The following is a 21,151-nucleotide window of genomic DNA, read 5'->3' as shown; positions in this document are numbered from 1 at the left end:
CCGTCTGATGCTAATTGGCGCATTTCATTAGAGGGCAACATTGGTTTAGGTTTTAATTTCCTCTGCGATTCATCATCAGGTGCTCCAGACGCAGGCGAACAATAACGCGGTGGCATTTATCGATCAGGTCTTTGGGAAATTGGATTCAATTATTGGACCTCGTGCTCTTCTGAAGGTTGTGTCCCATTCATGCCGCAAGTCTGCTTCATCATCCCACAAAAGCTTGCGCACAGTGAAGCCTCCCGGGTGGCAGCCACTCTCCAGAATGCTAATTGTCGCGCAACGCGCAGTAAGAGAAGATGCTGTTGACCATTATTTTTCAGTTGTTGACTGTAGTAATTGACCCAGTAACAGCGCTGCCTTTTTAGTGAGGGCCCGCTAATCCACTCTGACAAGCGGCTCATACATTTTTACCTTATTACTTTCTAAATTTAAGCTGTGAATCAACTCTGGGGTCCGGGACCAAGCCCTTATGAGTGCCAAGCTCTCCCAATGGAAGCCACCAGGAGGGCGAAGCATGTTTGTTTATATAATAATACTTACGATAATTGATACTTTCATTTTGGAAAGTGAAACTGATAAAAATTTTTAGTTGAGGGACCCTTTTCATGAAGCTCATGAGGCACTCTGACCTGCTCGGTCTAACCTTTTACATTTACCTTACTGTTCACTCCATAGTTGTAATCCAGCCCCGTGCGTTGTCTGTGTCCTGAAAGCGATTGCTTTGTCCCGTCAGATTTCACCCTTCCCTCCCTCGTGGATGTTTTGGTCAGCCGGGAGGGAAAGGCCAGTCCTCTGAGAGCGGGACAGGAGAGGGACGGCTCAGACACTCAGGATTCGGGGAGGCGCTCCTGTGGCAGCTGGAAGGCGCGGCGGCAGCGGCGGGCCGCCCAGCGCTACTCCGTCAGAGATGCTCGCAAGTCCCAGCTGTCCAGCTCAGACTCCGACGCTGAATCAGAAGACAAGTCCGCCGGCCCGGGGTCAAAACACCGGCGGGCCCACGGTGTGAGCCTGCAGGCCGGCGGCCAGAACCAGCAGCCGGAGGTCCCACTGCCTGCGCAGCCGCCCGCCGCGGACGCCATGAGCGCCCTGGAGAAAGCCGAGCGCCACCCGCGGCTCTTCAGCTCCCGGGTCACGGACTCTGAGGCGCCGACGGACCCCGCCGCCCTTTCCGTCTTCATCCGCGCTGACAACTCGCCCTTCGACCTGTGCCGGGTCCTGCTGTCCCTGCTGGAGAAGGTCTGCAAGTTCGACACGTCGCTCAACCACAACCCGGCGCTGGCCGTCAGCGTGGTCCCCACGCTCACGGACATGCTGACGGAGTTCGGGGACTGCTGCGGGCCCGGCGGGGGCGGGGCCGGGGGCGGGGCCGACCTGGCCGGGGGGTGGACCGAGGAGCCCATCGCCCTGGTCCAGAGGATGCTTCTGCGCACCGTCCTGCACCTCATGTCGCTGGGTGCGGGTCAGGGGGAGGCCCCGCCCGACCGCCTGCGCCAGAACCTGACAGACTTGCTGCGGGCCACCCTGAAGATCCGCGCCTGCCTGGAACGGCAGGCCGACCCCTTCGCCCCACGCCCCAAGAGGACCCTTCAGGAGGTCCTGGAGGACTTCTCTTTCTCCCGGTACCGGCACCGGGCCATGCTGCTGCCGGACCTGCTGGAGGGCGTGTTGCAGATCCTGCTGAGCTGCCTCCAGTCCTCCGCCGCCAACCCCTTCTTCTTCAGCCAGGCGGTGGAGCTGCTCCATGAGTTCGTGCGGCACAGAGGCCTGGAGCTTTTGGAGGCCGGGGTGCTGCGGCTGGAGGCTCTGGGCTGCCGGGACCCAGCGGTGAGCGGCGAGGCTGCGGACCGAGCCCGGGAGCTAGTGGGGGGCGTGACGCGCATCGTCAGCGCCGTCAAGAAAGTCAAGGCCGAGCAGCTGCACCAGTCGGTCTGCGCGAGGCGCCGGCACCGCCGCTGCCAGTACTCCCACTTCCTGCACCACCACCGCGACCTCTCGGGGCTCCCTGCGTCCGCCTTCCGGCAGGCCGCCCCCCGCGGCCCCTTCGAGGAGGAGGAGGGTGAGGAGGACGCGGCTAAGGGCACGGAGGCGGCCTACCCCGAGCGCTGCTGCTGCCTGGCCGCCTTCGCCCACCAGTGCCTCCGCCTCCTGGAGCGGCTCCCGCCCGGGGGCTCCACCTCCCTGCAGGTCCTGGCCGGGCTGCAAGCGGTGGGCGTGTGCTGCTGCATGGACCCCCGCTCGGTGGTGGGGCCGCTGCTGCACGCCTTCCGCGCCCCGGGCCTGCGCAGCTACCAGGCCCACGTCCTGGCCATCCTCGGCCGGCTGCTGCTGGAGCAGCTGGGCGGGGGGCGGCTGTCCGAGAGGGCCAGGCAGGCCTCCTGTAACATCTGTGAGGCGGACGGCGGCCATCTTCCCCGCCCGGACGACGACGCCCCCGCGGGCGACGGCGACCCCGTCCCCGCCTCCTCCTCCCCGAGCCCGTCCTGCCGCCCGCAGGGCATCCTGCCGAACCGGGGCGCGGAGGACGCCCTCTTGAAGTGGGCCGCCCTGGAGGCCTACCGGGACCTGGCGTTCGGCGAGGACCGGCAGCTGAGCCTGCAGATCGCGGGGCACGTGTGCCACCTCGCCCTCCGGGGCAACGCGGCGGTGCAGTGGCAGCTCTACACCCGCATCTTCAGCCCCGCGCTGCAGAGGGGCGTGGAGCTGGCACACCGCGCCCACGAGGCGGCCGTCTCCTCCGCCTCAGCTCCGGCCTGCAGCTCCGGCGGCCAGTCCCTGCCTGTCGAGGTGCTGCAGGTCTACCTGCAGGCACTGCCCGCGCTCCTCAAGTCCAGGTAGGCCCACTGTCAACTGCGCTGTTTTTTGATCAATCAAATTTCTACCACTGTTATCAGAGGCACTGTTACAGAGCATATCGTAGAGGGCATCAGATGTTAGGAGTGGGAGTTATAGCGGATTTAATAGCTGTACTTGTAACTGTAAGGCTTGCTTTTGTAGTGTAAATGATGCTTTGGGACAGTCCTATTCACATTGGTATTGGAGGGTAGTTTCTTTGTGTATATTTAATAATAAAAAAGATATATGCAGAATATAAAATACATTTTTAAACTAGAAGACTTGGTAAAACTTGGTTAGAGTAAAGTTCCAGCACTGAAGAAGGTGCCTTTGCTTTGTCTTTAAGAGCTTTGTTTCACTAGTGCTTCCGCTCCTCTTAGAATAATCTTTTAACAAGCAGGCTTTTCTCTGCCAGGGAAGAACACATTCTGCCTTTGCTCTCAAAAGGGAGAGAAACCGATCCGACGGCTGCCTTCCCTACAGTCAGGACAATTGAGATTCTGCAGCTGTGTTCTGGAATGGAACCCTAAAATGATGCTGTGTGCATTGTTCCCGGTAGTGCTTTTCCCGCAGCCTGAATTCTAGCCAGGCTTCACAGGTTTTAATGATGGTTGGCTTTTGTCATCATCTGCTTGGTGATATTTTCATTCATAATTTATCGCAGGGCACGTAGTTTGCGTATTGTAAGGCCCCCCCCTTGTCCATTTTTTACACACAAACCGTCGTCAGCCCTGTAAACCCGTTGTCAGTTGTACTTGTTATTGGCGCTCCAAGCATTGATTTTGCAAATATGAATATGTGTTTAGTGCCGTGCCCTTCCAATTTATGTGTGATAGATGCCTTCAATGCTTGAACGCTCAAGGCGGCATTTGGAGTCAGGTGCTTAAACCACGCAACTTGCCTCCATTACAGCCCTGAGTTGTGATCATTCTACTCCTACATTGACTCACACAAAGCCAGGCTTTACATAATTCTCTGATGCATTAATAAAAAGGTGTCACAGCTTGAGAGAGAAACGTGAAAGCTTGAAAGAAGAAGCATTTTGCTGTCTAAATTCATCATGAGTCATAATTCCTGACCCTCATCTGGTTCTAGCAAGTCCTGGCCTCTATTGTCTACCCATTCCTAAGCTCTGTATGGTCAGTGAGGTTTAGGGTTAAACACTCCTCCAGGTGGTTTCCCTTTGTCTTTTGGTCTCTCATATTCCCAGATCAGTGAATGTAATGAGCGTGCAGCGCTGTGCCTTTATCGCAGTGATGATTCTGCTTCCCACCCTCACCATTGCAGTTGTCTGTCTACAGACTGATCCGGGACCTGCTGCTGAGCTCCAACGGTCTGAACCAGGTGATAGAGCTGCTGTACCTGGACCAGGTGCGCTCGCCCGCGCTGAGGGTGTTCGAGACGCTAATCCTGACCCTGGAGGCAGAGAAGGACGGCGCGCAGGAGCAGGGGGGCGAGGAGCGGGAGGCGGAGCCGGAGCTGTGGGCGCGCGGCAGTGGCGACGGCCCGCAGAGCCTCAGCAAGTTCTACGAGGGCCTGCGGGTGGCCTGCCCCCGGCAGAGAGGAAAGGGAGGGGCGTCCCACAGCGCGGGCGGGGCGCACCTCAACGCCATCAACCTCTTCCTGTGCGTGGCCTTCCTCAGCGTGAGCAAGGAGGCCGACTCGGACCGCGACTCGGCCAACGACTCGGAGGACACCTCGGGCTACGACAGCACGGCCAGCGAGCCGCCGGGCGCCCGGCCGCCCCGCCCTCCGGCGGACGGCGTGGCGGCGCCCCCGCGGGAGCAGGCGCGGCGGGCGGCGGACGTGTGGTCGGCGTGCCGCCGCCTCTGCCTCTCCAGCGCCGCGTTCCAGCGGCAGCTCCACAGGCTGGGCGGCCTGGAGGTCTGCTCCCGCCTGGCCACCATGGTCATCCAGAAGCTGGCCTTCAGCACCAGGGGTGGCGAAGCCGGGAAGAAGGGCGAGGCCGAGGGCGGGACCGGTCTGCCCCGCCAGGGCTCCTCTGGCCCCGCCCCAGACAAGCTGCGGGGTGGGCCTCTTCTTCTCCGAGTGGCAGGCCAGAAGATCCACGCATGACCTCACCCCTGTTTCTCGTTTGGGGCCAGGTACGGATGAGCATGAGAGTAGCGCGAGAAAACCCTTTTTTGCTTTTGAGAGGAGTCGTGCCTGCGGAGGTGTTGGAAGTCCGGAGGTGTCGCTCCCCGCGGCGAGGGGGAAGGAGACAGATTTGTCATCCCTCAGCCCAGCTCCTGACACCTCTGATGCCAGCGTGAATGGCACTGCTGGCTGGCAAAGAGGAGCTGGCGATGAGCGGAATGCGAAGGTTCGCCCGAAACGGGCAGTGGTGTGACGTGGGTGCCGGGGGACGTGAGGCTCGCCTCGTGGGCGTAGCGGGCGGTCTCAGAATGCAGGTCCAGGCTGACCTGAGATCAGTAGTGTGTGAGTGATCGGACCACTGGGGGTGGTTTAAAATTGAGTAGGGTGCCCTCAGCGGGTCTGTAAGGACGCTGTGGGCTCCTGTGACGCCTGTCCTTTCTCTCCGCAGCAGAAGCTGCACTCCAGCGGTGAGGCGGGGCCTCTGGCGGAGAACTCCTCGCAGGACGCGGACGAGCCCGAGGACTGTGTTCTGCGGCTCCCGGGGGAGGAGGGCTACGAGGCCGACAGCGAGAGCAATCTGGAGGGGGCCGCCAGCCGCGAGGAAGGTACGCACGGCCCAGGAGACTCGGCACCACACTGCACAGAATACAGTACAGCAGCGTGTTTCGGTATGGAATAAGGCAGGGCTCTAATGTATTTTAGAAAGGCCATCCATTTTGGTGTGGTTTAGCACAGCACAGAATACAGCAAAGCAGCTCACTTTGGTATTGCGCAGGGCTCTGTGATGTATTTCTGAAAGGCCGTACATATATTACCATAATGGTTTCTTTTACGCTGAGAGAGGTGTTAGCTTTCATCTGCTTTTCAGTTGAAACTGTAGAATCGCAGCCAAACGCTGTTTAACAAGAACATTCAAATAGAATTACACATTTCATTATATTCTGTTCTCTGTGTAGCCTGACTGCCGTTTAGGTTTTGTCTCAGGTGTGATTTGAGTTGAAAAGGTCCCAACGGCGAATCGATAGAAATCTGGATGTTTTAGTTCGTCGTAAAGCGGGGGCGGGGGACATCCTCCAGGGCGTACTTTCGCTTCTGATGGTGTCAGTCAGAGCAAATAGAGCTCCGCCGGTGTGATGCGCCTCGGCTTGGCCGTCAGTGACGCAGGAGCTGGCCCGAGGGGGCTGCAGCCTCGCTCCTCCGTCCCTCCCCCGCGCTCACGCGGACCCCTCTCCTCTCACGCCCCCCCCCCCGTCACCGGCGTCCCCCGCTGCACACGTCAGCCGAAACCAGAGACCGGCGTCAGCTAATCTCAGTCAAGAGCGGCCTCAATTTATGCCCACCTTTTTCTCTGACGCCCCTCTGTCAACACCTGATTGACGTGCTTCTTTTCCCCAAACCCCTGAATCCAGCCCCCCCCCCCCTCCATGAGGAGTCAGAATTGATTGCACTTCTGGTTTACACGGCGACCCGTTTCCCAGGCAACCGGGCTAGCTGTGCCGTAGAAGCTGTGCGGGGCTCACTCTGGGCCATTATGTTTTATTGTACTCCTGATGCATCGAGATTGACTCAGGTGATGGGCTTTCTGAGGGATGATGGGCGCAGGAAAAAAAGACATCTGATAATGGAATAAAGCCTTCCTGGGAAGGAAAGAGGCCCATTAGGGGTCTTGGATTGTAGTATTACCTAGATTGTGTCCCGATCTTTTAGCCACTCTGTGCATACGCTTACCGTACGGGTCCCTGTGTTGTATTATAAATATTTTAAGTGAACAGGTTGTCTCCTTACACACGGAAAACAGCTGAGGAAAGTTCAGTCTCCGTCAGCGATGCCTAAAAGAAGCGTTATCCAAAGCTGAAACGTCAAACCAAAGTAAACAATGTAAAAATGGCCTTTTTTTTTTTTGGTCATCCTCTTGAAATGCAGAAGGAGCAAAAATGGCACGGTTGACTCGTAGCATTGTCCACCGTTGTCTTGACAGCATGCAGTTAACCAAAAGCTGTCAGGGGCCAAATGTGCAGCATCACCGGAGAGAAGAGCCAAGTATTCGGGATTTACCACAGACGCATCCATTGAAGTGTCTCAGAAAGGAAACCTGCTATTTCTCTCTCTCTCCCCTCAATATGTAAATGTCTGAAGAGTGACACCTGGGGTGGCCTCTCACTCCCCAACCATTCTGTTCCTCCACATAGACGTTCATTTTATCTTCCTGCTTGAACCTCCGTAGTGAGTTGCTAAATCAAAGAGATAAAGATTAGCTCAGCTAAGAGGTACAGATTATCCCAGTTTTCCTCTCTAATTTGACGTTTTAGTCCATTCACGCTCACTTTTTGGGTCTGTTGTATTGCAAGCAAAGAGATGTTTGCTGCCTGCTTTATTTTGATTCCTACCACATTGCACAGTAAAAAAAAAAAAAGAGATTTATTATCTCTGTTTCTCAGGATGCGTGCTCTGGTGCGCCGTCCCTGATTTCACGGCGCGGGGGTTAGCGGTTCGCCAGAGCAGTCCTGACATCGCGTGGGTGTGTCGGGTTGATTTATTTCGATGTATTCTCGCGTTGTCGCATTAGAGCTCCGTCCAGAAGAGAGGGGTCGCTCAGCGGTCGGAGCGGGAAGCGTGCATCCGAGGGAGTTCATCGGCAGGTTCAGGTGAAATGCCAGACGTCGAAATAGCAGCGCGTGGGTGCGACCGGAGCTCCACGCCCGGGAACGCCATATGCATATGTATCGGCACGCCATCTTTCAGGCTTTGTCAGGAAGGGTGATGAGAGAGGAACCGGGAGTGATGCTCCCTGGTCGATTGAGCGGATGTGGGGGGGGGGGATGAACCGCATTGACCCGTGTGCCGTATGTCTGCTCTGACTTTTTTGCACGACCGCAGGCCTGTGGAATAATTCATCTGGCCGCGTCCGCGTCGCGGGCCTGTGGGAAGCTGCTCGCTGACCTGCGAGCGCTAAAGCCTTTTTGTATAGCGGCTGCGTCCGCGAAAGAGAACCGCGTGCAGTCGGGTTTTTGAACTCGTGGCGCCGGACGGAGGGGCTCGCCGTGCGATCTCTCATTCGGGCAAAAGCGCAGCGGCGTGAAACAGTTCGCTGGCGGGAAAAACGGAAGAAGGAAAATGTGACCCTGAGATGGAGCGGGAGGAATTCACCCCCCCGTACCCGCAGCCACATTCGTAAACCCCCCCAGGGAGCAACGTTAGGAATGAATGGCAGGAGCAGAGTTTCCCAGAGCTGCTCGCTGGTGACATTGATTAAGTTCACTGTGTCAGGTACAGATAAAGTGGAATTAACTGGAATGTGCAAGACACATCTGTGTGACGGATCGAGTCCTTCTGGGGTCCAGCAACATCAGGATAAAGCATAAAATCTGTTTGTTATGACACATCGACAAATGTCTCCTTAACAAGCAGTTGCCACGTGGGAGTAGTACGTATCATATCCATCTATGTAATTACAGAACAATATGACAGTAGGATCTGCGCCCGTGTATTAATTACGTCTCGCGTCGCTATTGTGTTTGCACGAGTTGGTGAATCGCCTCCGTTTGCGGCTGCTTGTCGTCTGCAGAGACGAAGCCTGTGTCACGGCCCGAGTGAATAATGCAGTTCTCTGCGCGGCCAGCACCGCTGCCCCTGACTGCCGCAGGAATTCTGGGACAGAGCGAGGGTAATGGAACTCATTTACGCTTTACGACCCAGCTCCCACGGCATAGCCTCACGGGTTCTGGTGAAAGTGATTGGATTCCCCACTCCACAGGCGAAGAGCCCTGCGGAACAGGCTTCGTCAGGCCAGAGCCGCAGTCTCCGCCGCGCCCGACAGACCTATTAGCGCCCAAGGCTGCCATCAGGAAATTGAACGCGTCAGACTATTCTCGGGGGGGTGGGGTTCCGTTTTTGGAGCCTGATTGCTCCCGCACTACGTCAGCGGAGGAGATGGATGAGACATACATTTATGTATATATAGCGCCTGGTGGGAGGCCCGTGGTCATGAGAGATCGCGAGGGTGGGAGTGAGGGAGTCTCCGCAGCAGGCCACCAGCCGGGGGAGGCGGTCAGCATCGTGAGCCGCCAGCCTGTGGAAAAAAAACACCGTACTCTGGAGGGCGGAGAGTGTGTCATTAGTGCCGGTGGCGCCTGTCCTTCCACACCGCCGGTATTACACCTCTGATGAAGTCACTGAGGGCAAGCCCCGCGGCCATGCTGGATCGCGTGAAAGCTGGCGCTGCGCTCTCACATCTGTTCTCTGGCAAGAAGCAAAGCACGTCGGGGCTTGTCCTCGGGTCATATGAGACCGAGGTCGTTTCTCACAGATTCGTCCTGTTGCGCCGCCGCTTTCGTCACACTGAGGAGCAGTGTGTTTCTCCTGAGGAAGTGCTCGAGAAGTGGTAAGCCCCGGCATGCTTCGCGGTAGAGGCTCTGAGTGGGCTGTGGCGGTGGGGGGGGGGGGGGGGGGTTCTTGTTGTCGTGGCTGCTGTGTTAGTGCGGCTTCTCCTCTCGAAGGCGCCGAAGCGGAGGCGGACCCCTCGGGCGAACGAGCGTTTGGGGCGGAGGCGGAGGGCCCCGGCCGCCGCGTGCTGCAGTACCCTGAGATCTGCAGCATGGAGCTGCTGCTGCTGTCGTCGGGGGCCCCCGACCCCGAAGTGCTGGCCCACGTCTTCCGCAGCCTTCTGGAGGCGGTCCGCGACAACCCCCGCAACGCCACGCTGCTATACCAGCAGGTGAGACCCCAAACCCCCTCCCTCTCCCTGACTGCTGTTCTAACAGAGCATGCAATGCCTCGCCCCTTTCTCCATCCCCTTCCTTCGGACCCACTCTCTCTTTCTCCACATCCTCCCCTGGCAGCCCTCTGAATTTCTCCATGCGTCAGTCTTCAGTACCCCTCTCCTGTTCCCTCCCCTTTTTACTAGGGGTGCAGCGAATCACAAAACTCACGGTACGGATTGTATCACGGTTTTTGAGTCATGGATCGGATCATTTTTCGGATCGGCAAAAAAAAAAAAAGGGAGACGAATATAACTTTGCGTTCCATTTATTACTTAAAGAACTTAAACTTAAAGAACACTTAAAGCAAGGAACTTTTGCCCGTGGTCTTAAACAAAGACAGCATTCAAGATGTCCAATGTTTAAATAAAATCTTAAAATATTCAGTACTCAATTGTTAAAGTGCAATATGAGAGCTTGTTCTGCTGTTCTTCGGCAGTGTCCGAAATCGCTCCCTATTCACTATATAGTGCATATATATGTATATATATATATATATATATATATACACACATTTTACACTTGATCGTTGGACTTAACTGCCAGCTAGCTAACTGACGTTAATTTCAACTAATTTGAACTGATGAAGCTGGGTGCTAGTTCTTTCATTAAGTTAGCTAGTGATAGCTAGAGAGGTAGCGGTATTATCTAGCTAGTAAGTTAATGTCAGTTGCAACTGTCAGTTGCTGGCATAGTTAGACACAAAGATGTTCATACAAATGTTTGAATAAACTTGCAAACATAAAACTACATCCAGAAAGTTATTAATTTATTGTATGACTGAATAGTGAGTGAGTGAACGAGTGAGCGATTTCAGACGCAGCCTTCGTCTTCGCAGCACTTCTGCTAAGTAAGGTTGCTGGTTTTTAAAATGGCGCTTGTATCTTTTCACTGCAACTCTGCATCGAGATTTAGGGAATTATTACTTTAAAAAGTAACAGCGGCAGTAGAACTATTTCACACTATTATGGTTAAACTTTGGAATTAATCCGCGGTTCACATGTGTGCCGAACCGTGGGGGGGAGGATCTGTACGGATCACGGATCAAGTACGGCGCATTACACCTCTGCTTTTTACCGAAGACTCCCTGGGGTGACCATGTCTACTTCTCCCTCAAATGGACCTAGGTCCTTTACATGCCCATGACCGCCATTTCACATACCTCATACATGATGAGTCCTCTAACTTCTGACTGCAAATAGGAACTGTGTACCCTCCCAAAAGACACAACTTGGCGTAAGTGGTGTCTGGCCCTTAAGGGTGTCTGTGTCTCCACAGGGCACAGTGAAGACCATTTTGGGAGGGTTTCGGACCATCCTCAGCCAATCGGACTCCTCCTCGGAAGGTCAGTTTGTGCTGGGTCTGTGGGATTGTGCGTAGGGTGAAGTTAAATCCACACGCAGAGGAGCGTGGGACTAACCGCCGTGTGTCCCCGCAGCGTGCCAGGCTGTGCTGGTGGAGCTGCTGGTTGCCATGGTGAGCGTTCGCATCACGGCCGAGGAGCTGGCCCTGCTCGTCCAGCTGTTTCTGGAGAAGACGCCACCGACGGTAGGTGCCGGGCAAAGCCAGCAGCGGGTCACCGTCCCAGCTGAGGACACACTCCAGGGTGTAAAAGTCAGCGGGATATGAGAAGCATCACCACCACAGATTCATCTGAACTACCTGCCAGTGATTACTGTATTGCGAATTAGATACCTTCGAGTACATCAGATAGCAGCAACCGCAATGTTGTGTTCGTGACTCATATTTGGTCATTCTTAGATTTAACACACATCTTATTTGAAGGATCCTCTGTAAGCCTGAAAAGATGGAACTAAGCAATTTAGAGTGAGAAAGAAGGTCAAACTTTTAACATATTACGCTTATAAAGTAATAAATGTTTCAGCAGGTCTTCGTGCAGTTATTAATGCGTGAAACTATGCTATATTAGGATCTTCAGAATCATTTCTTGTTCCAGTTTTTTTACAACTCTTAGAACAAAGTGGATAGTTCTGCCACAGCAGAAACCAGTGAAGCGGCAAGTGGTAAGGAGCAGGGCACTGCCGTTATACCCCGGTGCAAGGTACTCGACCCACGGCCACCTCAGTAAATATCCAGGATAAAACCGTGGCCTGTGTACGTCGCTGTGGATTCTGTCCCACGCTCGAGTCACTGGTTATGGAAGAGAGGGCAGACGCCGCGGGAGCGCGTCTCCGCTCTGCCGTCCTGTCGGGCTGCCGCAGTGCCGTTAAGGAGCCGGCTGTAGGCTCGCCGCTGTTTGTTTTTCCCCTGCGGCGTCCCTGCTCCTCGGCTCAGCTGTAATTGCGGGGCGCGTTCTCGGCATTGCAGCGCTAATGAAGCCCCCCCCCCCCCGGGGGAACGTTTACTGACTGTCATCATGTCCACATGTAGGTAGCGCCCAGGAGCCGGGTCTCTTCTCTTCTCCTCTCTTTTGCAAAGACACGTTAAACTGCGGCCGACCGTTATAAAAGAGGGAAGAGTGGAACACAAACAGCTTCGGAATAGTTTCTGACCCACTCGTGAGACAAAGCGCCCGTTCAGTAGAGAGTCGCTCGCATTCACGAGGCAAGATTGTGGTTGCATTCAGTAGGCAGGGCACCGTAAACATTTCCCTCAGGGGCTGATGGAAGATGAAGTCCAGGGCTGGATAAACACTTCCCAGCCTCAGGCGATGGATAGCACTTTGCATCGTTCGCCCTGGTGCAACCCTGATGCCCCCATTTCTTCCATAATGCCATATTCCTGTCACGAATGCATGTACATTTGCACAATCATGCAGCTGTTCTCTCACCAGAAGTGACTCAACCTTACACCTCTGACATCAGCGCTAACTCGCAAAAATCAGCCCCTCACAAGTCATGAAAACGCAAACATGATATTCTGCTGTAGCTATGTGCTGAAGTGAGCGTAATCATCTGTCCGTCTGACAGAATGTGTCTTTAAGGATGTAGGCTAAACTATGGCACAATATATATATATATATATGCAATACAACAAATGGCTAGAGAGCAGCAAAGAATAACTCCTCTCTGGTTTTGGCAAGGGTCAAAATTTGATGGCTCCTTGATTGCTGATTGTCTCACTGCTTTAGTTGAAATGTCTTTAGATGTTGAGCTGTGGTTGGTGCGTGAGGCAGGTCTCGATGCACTGTGCTGACTCCGCCTCCCCCCTGCCTCTGCCCCTCCCTCAGGAGATTCTGCTGAACGGGATGCTCCGGATCGTTGAGGCCAACATGGACATGGAGCCGCTGCAGTTCCTGTCTTTCCCCCTGATGCCTAGCGCCTCCAGCCCCAGCGGGCTCTCTCCGGGGCCCAGGCAGAACAGGCCGGCGGGGGGCAAGGCCTCGGGGACGCCGTGGAGGGGCAAACTCTCCCCCGGGCGGAGAGAGGCGGACGGAGAGGGGCCCGGCCACCAGCTGACCTCTTCCTGGCTGGTAGCGCCCATACACCTTCCCCTGGTGGGGCAGAACTGCTGGCCGCACATGGCAGACGGATTCAGCACCTCACTCTGGCTGAGGGCCCAGGTCAGCACTGAAGAGGAGAGCCCCGTCGACAAGGGCAAGAGGCAGAAGAGGAGGTCGGGAGTCCTTCGGGACAGCAGCGTGGACAGTATAGGTACAGCAGCACCTCTCACGCATGATTCCCAGGGTGCAGTGGGCCTTGGATGTGAGTAAAGCCAATTCCAATTGGCTCCTCCTCCCCCATGATTGTATGCTGTGTCAGGTGTGTAGATATTTTAATATTCATGGTGTGGACTGGGTTTTCTTCTGCTTGTATTAGTCATGCGGCAGAAAGATTAGAGATGGATGTTGGCAGCCCTTCTCTCTGAAAATCTGAGATGAAATTAAATGAGAGTGGTGCTAAGCTTGTCGCATTCTACGTTCCAGATGGCGGGAAATCTCAGAGAGCAGACGTCCTCAATCCGGCGAGCTCCGGGGACCGCGCGGTGGGGGAGGGCAGCCTGCACATCATCTCCATGGGCTCCAAGGCCCTGATGCTGCAGGTGTGGGCGGACCTCAGCACTGGAGCCTTCACGTTCAGGTACCGGAGATAACCTGCGTCTCCAGGCCGCGTCAGGCCCGCCACGGCGTCTCGCTGACCCGGCACTTTTCTCACCGGGCGTCTCCGCAGGATTTGTGTCGACCCGAACGACGACGTGAAGGCGGGCCTGCTGGCCCAGGCCGAGTCCCCGAAGGGCCTGCTGCAGCCGGGGCGGTGGCAGCACCTGGCGTTCACTTACACCCAGCAGCCCGAGGGCAAGAAGCACGTCCACGGCAAGCTGGCGCTCTGGGTGTGTGGCGTGAGGTAGGTCTCAACCGACCAGTCGGCATGACACGCAGAGAACCATGAGCCTTATCGCCCAGTTTTATAGCTTTGCTTTATGCTTTATGCTGTTGAAGTGGGCCATACTGCACAGAGGGCAGCTCGGGGATGTGTTCGACTGTATCAGCAACGAAGCGAAAGGGCCCCATCTGGCTGACTTCCAGAGAAGCCAGAACGAGTCGCAGACACCTTGTTCTTCCCTCTCTCCCCCAGGAAGTGCGAGGTCTCTCTGGACTACACCCCTCCCAGGAGGTCCAGCCTCTCGGCAGACAGCAACAGGACCGTCTGCATGCTGGGCCATTGCGCGTACTCGCTGGAGGAGCTGAGCAGGCTGGGGGGTTGCTGGGACATCGGCAGCCTGCTCCTCTTCAACGGTACGTCCTCTTCAGCTGTTTCCGCCCGCTCGAGTGAGAGGAGCAGCACTGGGGAGCATCACTTCCCCCTACATCCAATTCAGTTCCTTTGGGACCACGCGCACGCAGGCGTCTACTCTAGCTGTTACTCTTGCTTAATTACGTACTTAATTAGCCCGATTATTTATTTAGTCTGTTGTTTTTGCAGTTGGTACATCACAACTGATGCTTGTGCCACATTGGCTGAAAGATAATATGATGTTTCCTCTACAAACCCGGCCTATATTCTCAGCCTAGCCAAAACCACAAACGTCAAAGAAAAGTGGCAGAAGGCGGTGACCACGACCAAATCAATGCCATTGGACTGATGACAAGACGTGACTATTTTCGTCTTGGGTGTCAGCAGTCCAGTAGAGCTTGTGTTTGTAATCTAATAACAAGGGTTGAAATCCGATATGCAACCAAAAACTACTTACAAATTCTGCAGAATAAAATATTTGCAGTCTGCAGCAGGTTGGCAGATGTTTTTAATGTTTTTTTTAACCGTGTATTATTACTTATTGACTTCTTGCATGTCCTTAAACTCTGACACTGTATTTCAATATGAATGAGCTAGTTTCAAGAAAAGATTAATTGTCCATGATTCCATTCTGAGTTGTTTCCATGCACATGTCAGTTTGAAGACAAAGGAGCCTCTTGCCTGTCTTTCCCGCGGGGTTTAACAGTACTTTTCCAGCTGTTCTCCTCTGTTACCTCTAGCTGTGCTGATTTTACTGCTCCCTCTGGAAACATACTCTATTTAGCACTTTTTGACAACACAGTTGATTGGTTGGTTGAAAACTGCGAGCAGAGAGCGTCACCAACAGAACTAATTGTTTCAAAGGATGAATCCTCACAAGTGAAAACCAAGAGCAGGAATGAAGATCTCAGTTGTGCGGTGGGCGTAACGATACCTCTGTGCGGTGCGTGAGCCGTGGATTCTCCAGATTCTCTGCCGAGGGGCCCGGCGGAGGCAGAAAGGCGCTGTTGTTGCTGCTAATTGGTCGTGAGTGGAGCCTGGCCAGGGATTTTCAATCTGTGAAATGGACAAATGTTGTTAGGTGGCCCGGTTATTGCCCCTGCATTCCGTCACTCATGTTAGAACCTCTGTTGTGCGTCCCCGAGACGTCGAGTAACAGCCCACGCTGCACGCGGTTGTCACCGAGGTACGACAGTTGCGCTGCAATTAATAAGCTGTCTTCATTTGTTACTCCAGGGGCATTCTGCATTCTGCGTTTAACAGGTGGCTGTTGTTAGATTACAGACTCAAAGCAGGTGGTCTGCTGTGTGTGTTCAGAAATCCTGAAAACACATCTACCGAGGTGCCTTATAGACAGTCGATAAACTGTTGAGAAATTTCACAAGCTTTTGGAGATTCAAATGTCACTTTCATTGAATACATAGACGCTTCAACAACTCAAAAATTTAGAATGTACTTTGGGGTGGTTCTATGAGAAAATAAAACCAAGGACAAGTTTTCTTTCATGTAGTTATTTTTCAACCCATAATACATCAACATATGATAAATATGAACCTAGCTAACTGGAGTGTAAAATATTAATAAATATTAATAAATGTTTAAAACTGCAGTTAGGTGTATTAGGATGTTGAATAATGATGATGATAATTGTATTGTTGTATGTTTTTTTTTTTAAGTATGCTTGAAAGAGTGTACTCCATTCTGCAGTCTACAATGCAAGGCTTGAGACTGCAGTAGGACACTTCATCACTACATCTGATACCAGCTTTATAAAAGCACTATTGTCTTAAGACTTACGAGTGAGGGAGACTGCAGTGTCCTTATCTTAGTCATGTGGAGAATTCTCCCCAGGCTACATTTTTGTGTCTTGTGCCTACTTCTACAGACATATGATATGATAGAATATAATAAATTTGAATATATAAATTTGCGGTGGAATATTACATTAATAACAAAAAGAGAATTTGGTGTGTGCAAAAATATGTAGATTGAATAATATGTATGGATTTGAAAATGTATGTAAATTTTCATTTATGTTGTACATTACATCCGTATACAGTGTAATTTGACATGTATCAAATACATTCCTTATGCTTTTGATTTTATATACTACACATTACTGGTTTGTTAGAAGTAGACAAAAGGGTGTAACATACACTGTTTTCCGTAGCATTAATCCATATCCACAGCCTCTGCCCGCAAGCTAAGCATGGTTAAGTCCCAGGCAGGGCTCTGTTGTCCTGTCAAGGCCGTATCCCGAGTAGCATTTTCACAAGCGAGTAGCGAAAAAGGATCAGGGCGGAGCCTAAAGCCAAACAGAGGGTGGTCACGAGTCAAAGCTCAGGAGCCAATTGGATGTTGGATGTTCAGACCGTGGTGGGAGGTGCCGCGCTGACTCCTGTGACTCCTCAGGCTCCAGGATCGGCCCGGAGGAGGCCTTCTACCTGTACGCCAGCGGGCCGGACTTCACCTCCATCATGCCCTGCAAGTACGGCAAGCCCGGTGACAACTTCTCGAAGTACGTGACACGGGAGGGGTTGCAGTGCGACCAGGTGCGGGAGCTGCTCATGAAGAACAAGGAGGTGGACACTGGACCCCTTATAGTGAGTGTGTCTGCTTTGCCAATGTCCTCATTGGAACCTACCTATGCAGAAATGAAGTGTGTTGTAATATGTTAAGAAATGTGTTGTTCAGACCAAGAATATATTACAAATATCCTTAAAACATTAATGCTAAGCAGAAATATATTACAATACACCAAATCGGCAATAATTTACTTACTTTCATTATATTGATTGAACTAAAAAAATCTCGATATGTTTTTGTATGAGTGAAACCCAGCTATCTGAAAAAAAGCTTTTTTCTCAATGTAATCACATGCATACATATTTTTATCATGTCACATGTTTAACAGTTGTGCAATATTCTTGTTTTTTTAGTTCTTTTTATATTGATATAATATTTAAACACTTTGAGCGCTTTTTATATTCTCCCATGTCATCTTTTCATTCTTGTCTTGGAGATCTAGCTTTATCTAACTCGCAAACAACTGTGGGTCACAGTAGAATAAGACTTGTGTGTAAAACCAACAGAGAGAAAAGTGAAGTAGTGAGTAAAGCTGGCTGAGGCAAAATGGCTGAGGCAAAATGTAAATGGTCACGTAATAGAATTCAAATTTCACCTAAAAAAAAAAAAAGGATGTGGTATCTAAAAAAACTAGGTTGGTTTAGCAGTTTTGGTCATATGCTAACCCGTGGATATGATGCAATGTATATGTAGGGGGAAATGTTCAGGCAGAGTGTCACGCAGCGGTGAGGTTTGCGTGCTTGTGCCTTCATGTAACGGCCAACCCCCCCCCCCTTCCCCCTCCCAACAGGAGAGCCTGGCCGTGGTGTACGCCCCCAGCTGCCCGGGCCAGTACACCATCTATGAGCCCATCATACGCCTGAAGGGGCAGACCAAGATGGTGGCCACCCAGAGGCCCTTTAGCTCCAAGGAGGTGCAGAGCGCCGCGCTGGAGCCGCAGTCCCTGAGAGCCCTGCGCCCCGCCGAGCCGCAGGGGCTGCAGAGCGTCCTCCACAAAATCGGGGGGACGGGCACCTTCGTCTTCCTCTTCGCCAGGGTACGCCACCCCCTGGTTTTACCCCCTCTCCTTTCCCTCGTGCTTGTTGTCATTTGATGCTGATTACCCAGCCCCCAGCCGCTGAGGTGCTGCGGTGCCGCCAGTCTCCCTGCACAGTTGATGCAGCGGCTTCTCCTCACGCAGTCTTACATAGCTTAAGGAGGCTGTTTTCCCTCTGTCTCAACTTGCCATAACGTAGCAAGAGCCGGCGCTCCCACATCAGACAGCGCGTGATGATGGGGAGTGTGAAGTGGAAGCTAATTTAAGGTCTGCGTGAGTGTTCCCCAGTGTGTTACCTAAATACTACAGGCAGCTCTGCCATGCATTGTGTGGTAGCCAGTGAGCTCATTGCCTCCTTCTCCTTCTAACTCTCTTGTCCCCCCCCCCCCCCCGTCTCTGTCTCATCTGTTCTCCCCCCAACTCTCTTTCTCTTCTTCTCTTTCACTCTCTCTTCTGCCCTCTCTTCCCGTCTCCTTCTCTCTCTGTCTTTTGCTCTCTCTCCCTCTCCCTCACTTTCACTCTGTCTCCTTCTCTCCCTCTCCCTCTCTTTCTCCTCTCAGTTAATTGATGACATAGCTTCTTTCAGGGAGTCATGAGGGATTGAGAAGCTTATTTGCGAGGTCATTGAAGCTTAATTTTTTATGTGCTGAAGGTTTGTCGCTTTAATGGTTTGTTCTTTTTATTCTTTATTTTTTGTTGTTGTTTTTGTATCGTTTTTTAGCTTTATTCATGAATATTAATTGATGATTGGAAATGTCTGTTGAGTTCTTTGTTTTATGGTCTAGATAAATGAGGCTTAAAACTCAAAGTCTCTCCCCTTCTCCCTCCACAGGCTGTGGAGCTCAGCGACTGCGAGAGGACCCAGGCCCTGGCCCTGCGGGTGCTGCTGTCACTGGTCAAGTACAACCAGCACCGCGTCCACGAGATGGAGAGCTGCCACGGCTACGCCATGATCCACCAGGTCCTCATCAAGTCCAAGTGCATCGTGGGATATCACATGCTGAAGGTCAGCTGCCAGCCTTGTTGTGTAGCGCCCCCTCACCTTGTTGCCATTTTACTGAGGTTCAGAGTCCAGGAGATCTATCTGATCATATCTGAAGCCTCGTTGGAGATTCAGGATGGTAACAAATCTAAAAGGTGACTTATTTTGAGCAACAATAGGAGCTTTAAAAAGAAAATGGCTCGGAGGTCTTCCTTTACTGAGTCATCCAGAAGATTACCTTAGATCAGTACCACTGAGTTTTCGTAATAATTAGCTTGGAATTTGTGGTTGAAAGGGAACAGTGCCACCCATTGGTACTTTGAAGCCGCTGCAGTCAAACTGCTTTGCTTGTTTTTGTGGTCATGTCGACAAGCCTTGTATTAGTTTAAATGTGGCATAAAGTTCTTCTGAGAGCTCTGTTATTTGGAATGTGTTAGGCATTTTTTTTCCCTTCACATTCATTCAACAGCATCTTCATCTCTTACAAATAATGCTGCAGGTCTGTGTTCAGAGAGGTTTTTCTTTGGGAGCAGGCGCACCTGTAAGCACACCGCGTCCGTGTTCGCGGGTGGCTCGGCCCTTGAGATTCGCGCGGGACGCTCTGCGGGGCGTTTCTCGGTCCCAGCATTCCACAGTGCGGGCAGAGCAGCGTTGTCCGTTCCGCCTCAGCGACAGCTGCCCTCAGGCAGCCGGCCGTTCGGCGCGCACGACCGCAGCTCCGAAAACAGCGGAACCTCAGAGACCTCCGTCAGACGCGCGGCCCCGCAGCCCACAGCCTCAGCCAACAGCCGGCGCAAATCCACCGCGTTATCGAGCTCTGAGGGTGTCACGTGACTCCACGCGCACCCGCAAACCGTTTCGTTTTCCTCCCGGCTCCCAACGCGCGCTTCCACAACACAGGCCGCCGTAATGCCATTCAGCGCACCCGGCACAACGCGAGGGTCAGGGAGCGTTCAAGGGGAAACTGTTATTGAAGAGAGAGAATGGAATCACTCAGCCTCTGAGACTCCGCTGTGCCTTGTGCCTTCCATATTTTCATTCTGTGTGCTTTGTGCAAAGCCACGAAAGTAAAGCCGCCATGGTTTTTTTTTTCCCTCCTTAGTCCTTAGAGCACAAAGTCATCCGTATCGCGTCGTCAGAGTGTGTGAAATGAGTAATCACTTAGACGTGAGCGATTGCAGTGCAGGACACCTCGCCTTTATGCTTGTATGGGAATCTGCGCTGGATCTCTGTGTAAGATGTTTAGCGATTGAGATTGTTTGGCCCACGCCAGCAAGGCAGCCTTGATTTGTTTCCGCCTCAGCAGTTAAACAGACGGGACAGTTAATCAATACAAACATGATATTTCATGTAGAGGGAGCCTGAGAATCTGCAGTGTGATAAGTCATGCACGACAGGCAGGTTGATGGGGGGTTTTTCCCACTGCTTTTCCTTTTTTTCACCTTAGCCCATATCGGCGAGCAATATTCACTGCGATGGCTTCTGTGTAGCGATTTTTAATGTTGACCCCTGCCGCCCCCCCCCCGGTCCCCGTGACCTTGTTTCCTCTGCCTAGACCCTGCTGGATGGCTGCTGCAGCGGGCAGATCCTCACCCTGGGCGAGGACGGCCAGTTCCACCTGGACGCTGAGTCCTCCGCCGTGGTGCAGGACCTGAGGCTGATGTCAGAGATTCTGCTGGACTGGAAGGTCTGGGCCAAGGCTCAGGTAGGTGCACCTCTCTCTGTGCGGCTCCTCTTAAGAGAAGATAAAAAAAAAACGTTCAGTCAGGTTGCAACCCATACTTTCAATCGGTCAAACCAGTCTTCAGAGCAGCTCTTTTCACTCGAGGTGAAGTAGCCCACAGGCAACCCGGGCTTTGATCTCATTCGCATCAGACCGAGGAGCGAGAGGACTGCCACGGTGATGGTGACGAGGTCATGTGACTGTTGGTGGTGAAGAGGTCATGTGACTATTTTTGCGATGTTCCTCAGAGTGGAGTTTGGGAGACCCTGCTGGCGGCTCTGGAGGTTCTGATCCGGGTGCATCACCCCCATCAGATGTTCAACATCCAGCAGCTGCTCAAGGCCCAGGTGGTCCACCGCTTCCTGCTCACCTGCCAAGTGCTGCAGGTAGGAGGAACAGGCCCCGCCCTCTCACACCACGAGCCAAAGGAGAACTTACCTG

The 21,151-nt window shown here is 53.0% G+C and overlaps 1 protein-coding gene across 1 annotated transcript in view; it reads left to right on the top strand.

The window, feature by feature from the left end:
* LOC118791176 (lysosomal-trafficking regulator-like) overlaps positions 1-21,151 on the top strand; it is an 81,726-nt gene that overhangs the window by 34,584 nt on the left and 25,991 nt on the right. Inside the window, 16 exon segments of the mRNA XM_036548462.1 lie at positions 737-2,834; positions 4,137-4,878; positions 4,880-5,176; positions 5,327-5,537; positions 9,429-9,646; positions 10,968-11,034; positions 11,128-11,237; positions 12,880-13,338; positions 13,644-13,729; positions 13,820-13,993; positions 14,225-14,385; positions 16,796-16,986; positions 17,760-18,005; positions 18,838-19,011; positions 20,543-20,692; positions 20,959-21,096. Of these exon segments, the coding sequence (XP_036404355.1) occupies positions 737-2,834; positions 4,137-4,878; positions 4,880-5,176; positions 5,327-5,537; positions 9,429-9,646; positions 10,968-11,034; positions 11,128-11,237; positions 12,880-13,338; positions 13,644-13,729; positions 13,820-13,993; positions 14,225-14,385; positions 16,796-16,986; positions 17,760-18,005; positions 18,838-19,011; positions 20,543-20,692; positions 20,959-21,096 (5,522 nt within the window).

This window comes from Megalops cyprinoides, chromosome 1, assembly GCF_013368585.1.
Source record: "Megalops cyprinoides isolate fMegCyp1 chromosome 1, fMegCyp1.pri, whole genome shotgun sequence".
Lineage (NCBI taxonomy): Eukaryota > Metazoa > Chordata > Actinopteri > Elopiformes > Megalopidae > Megalops > Megalops cyprinoides.
Note: the sequence above shows the minus strand (reverse complement) of the source record. Positions and strands in the feature narration are given on the sequence as shown.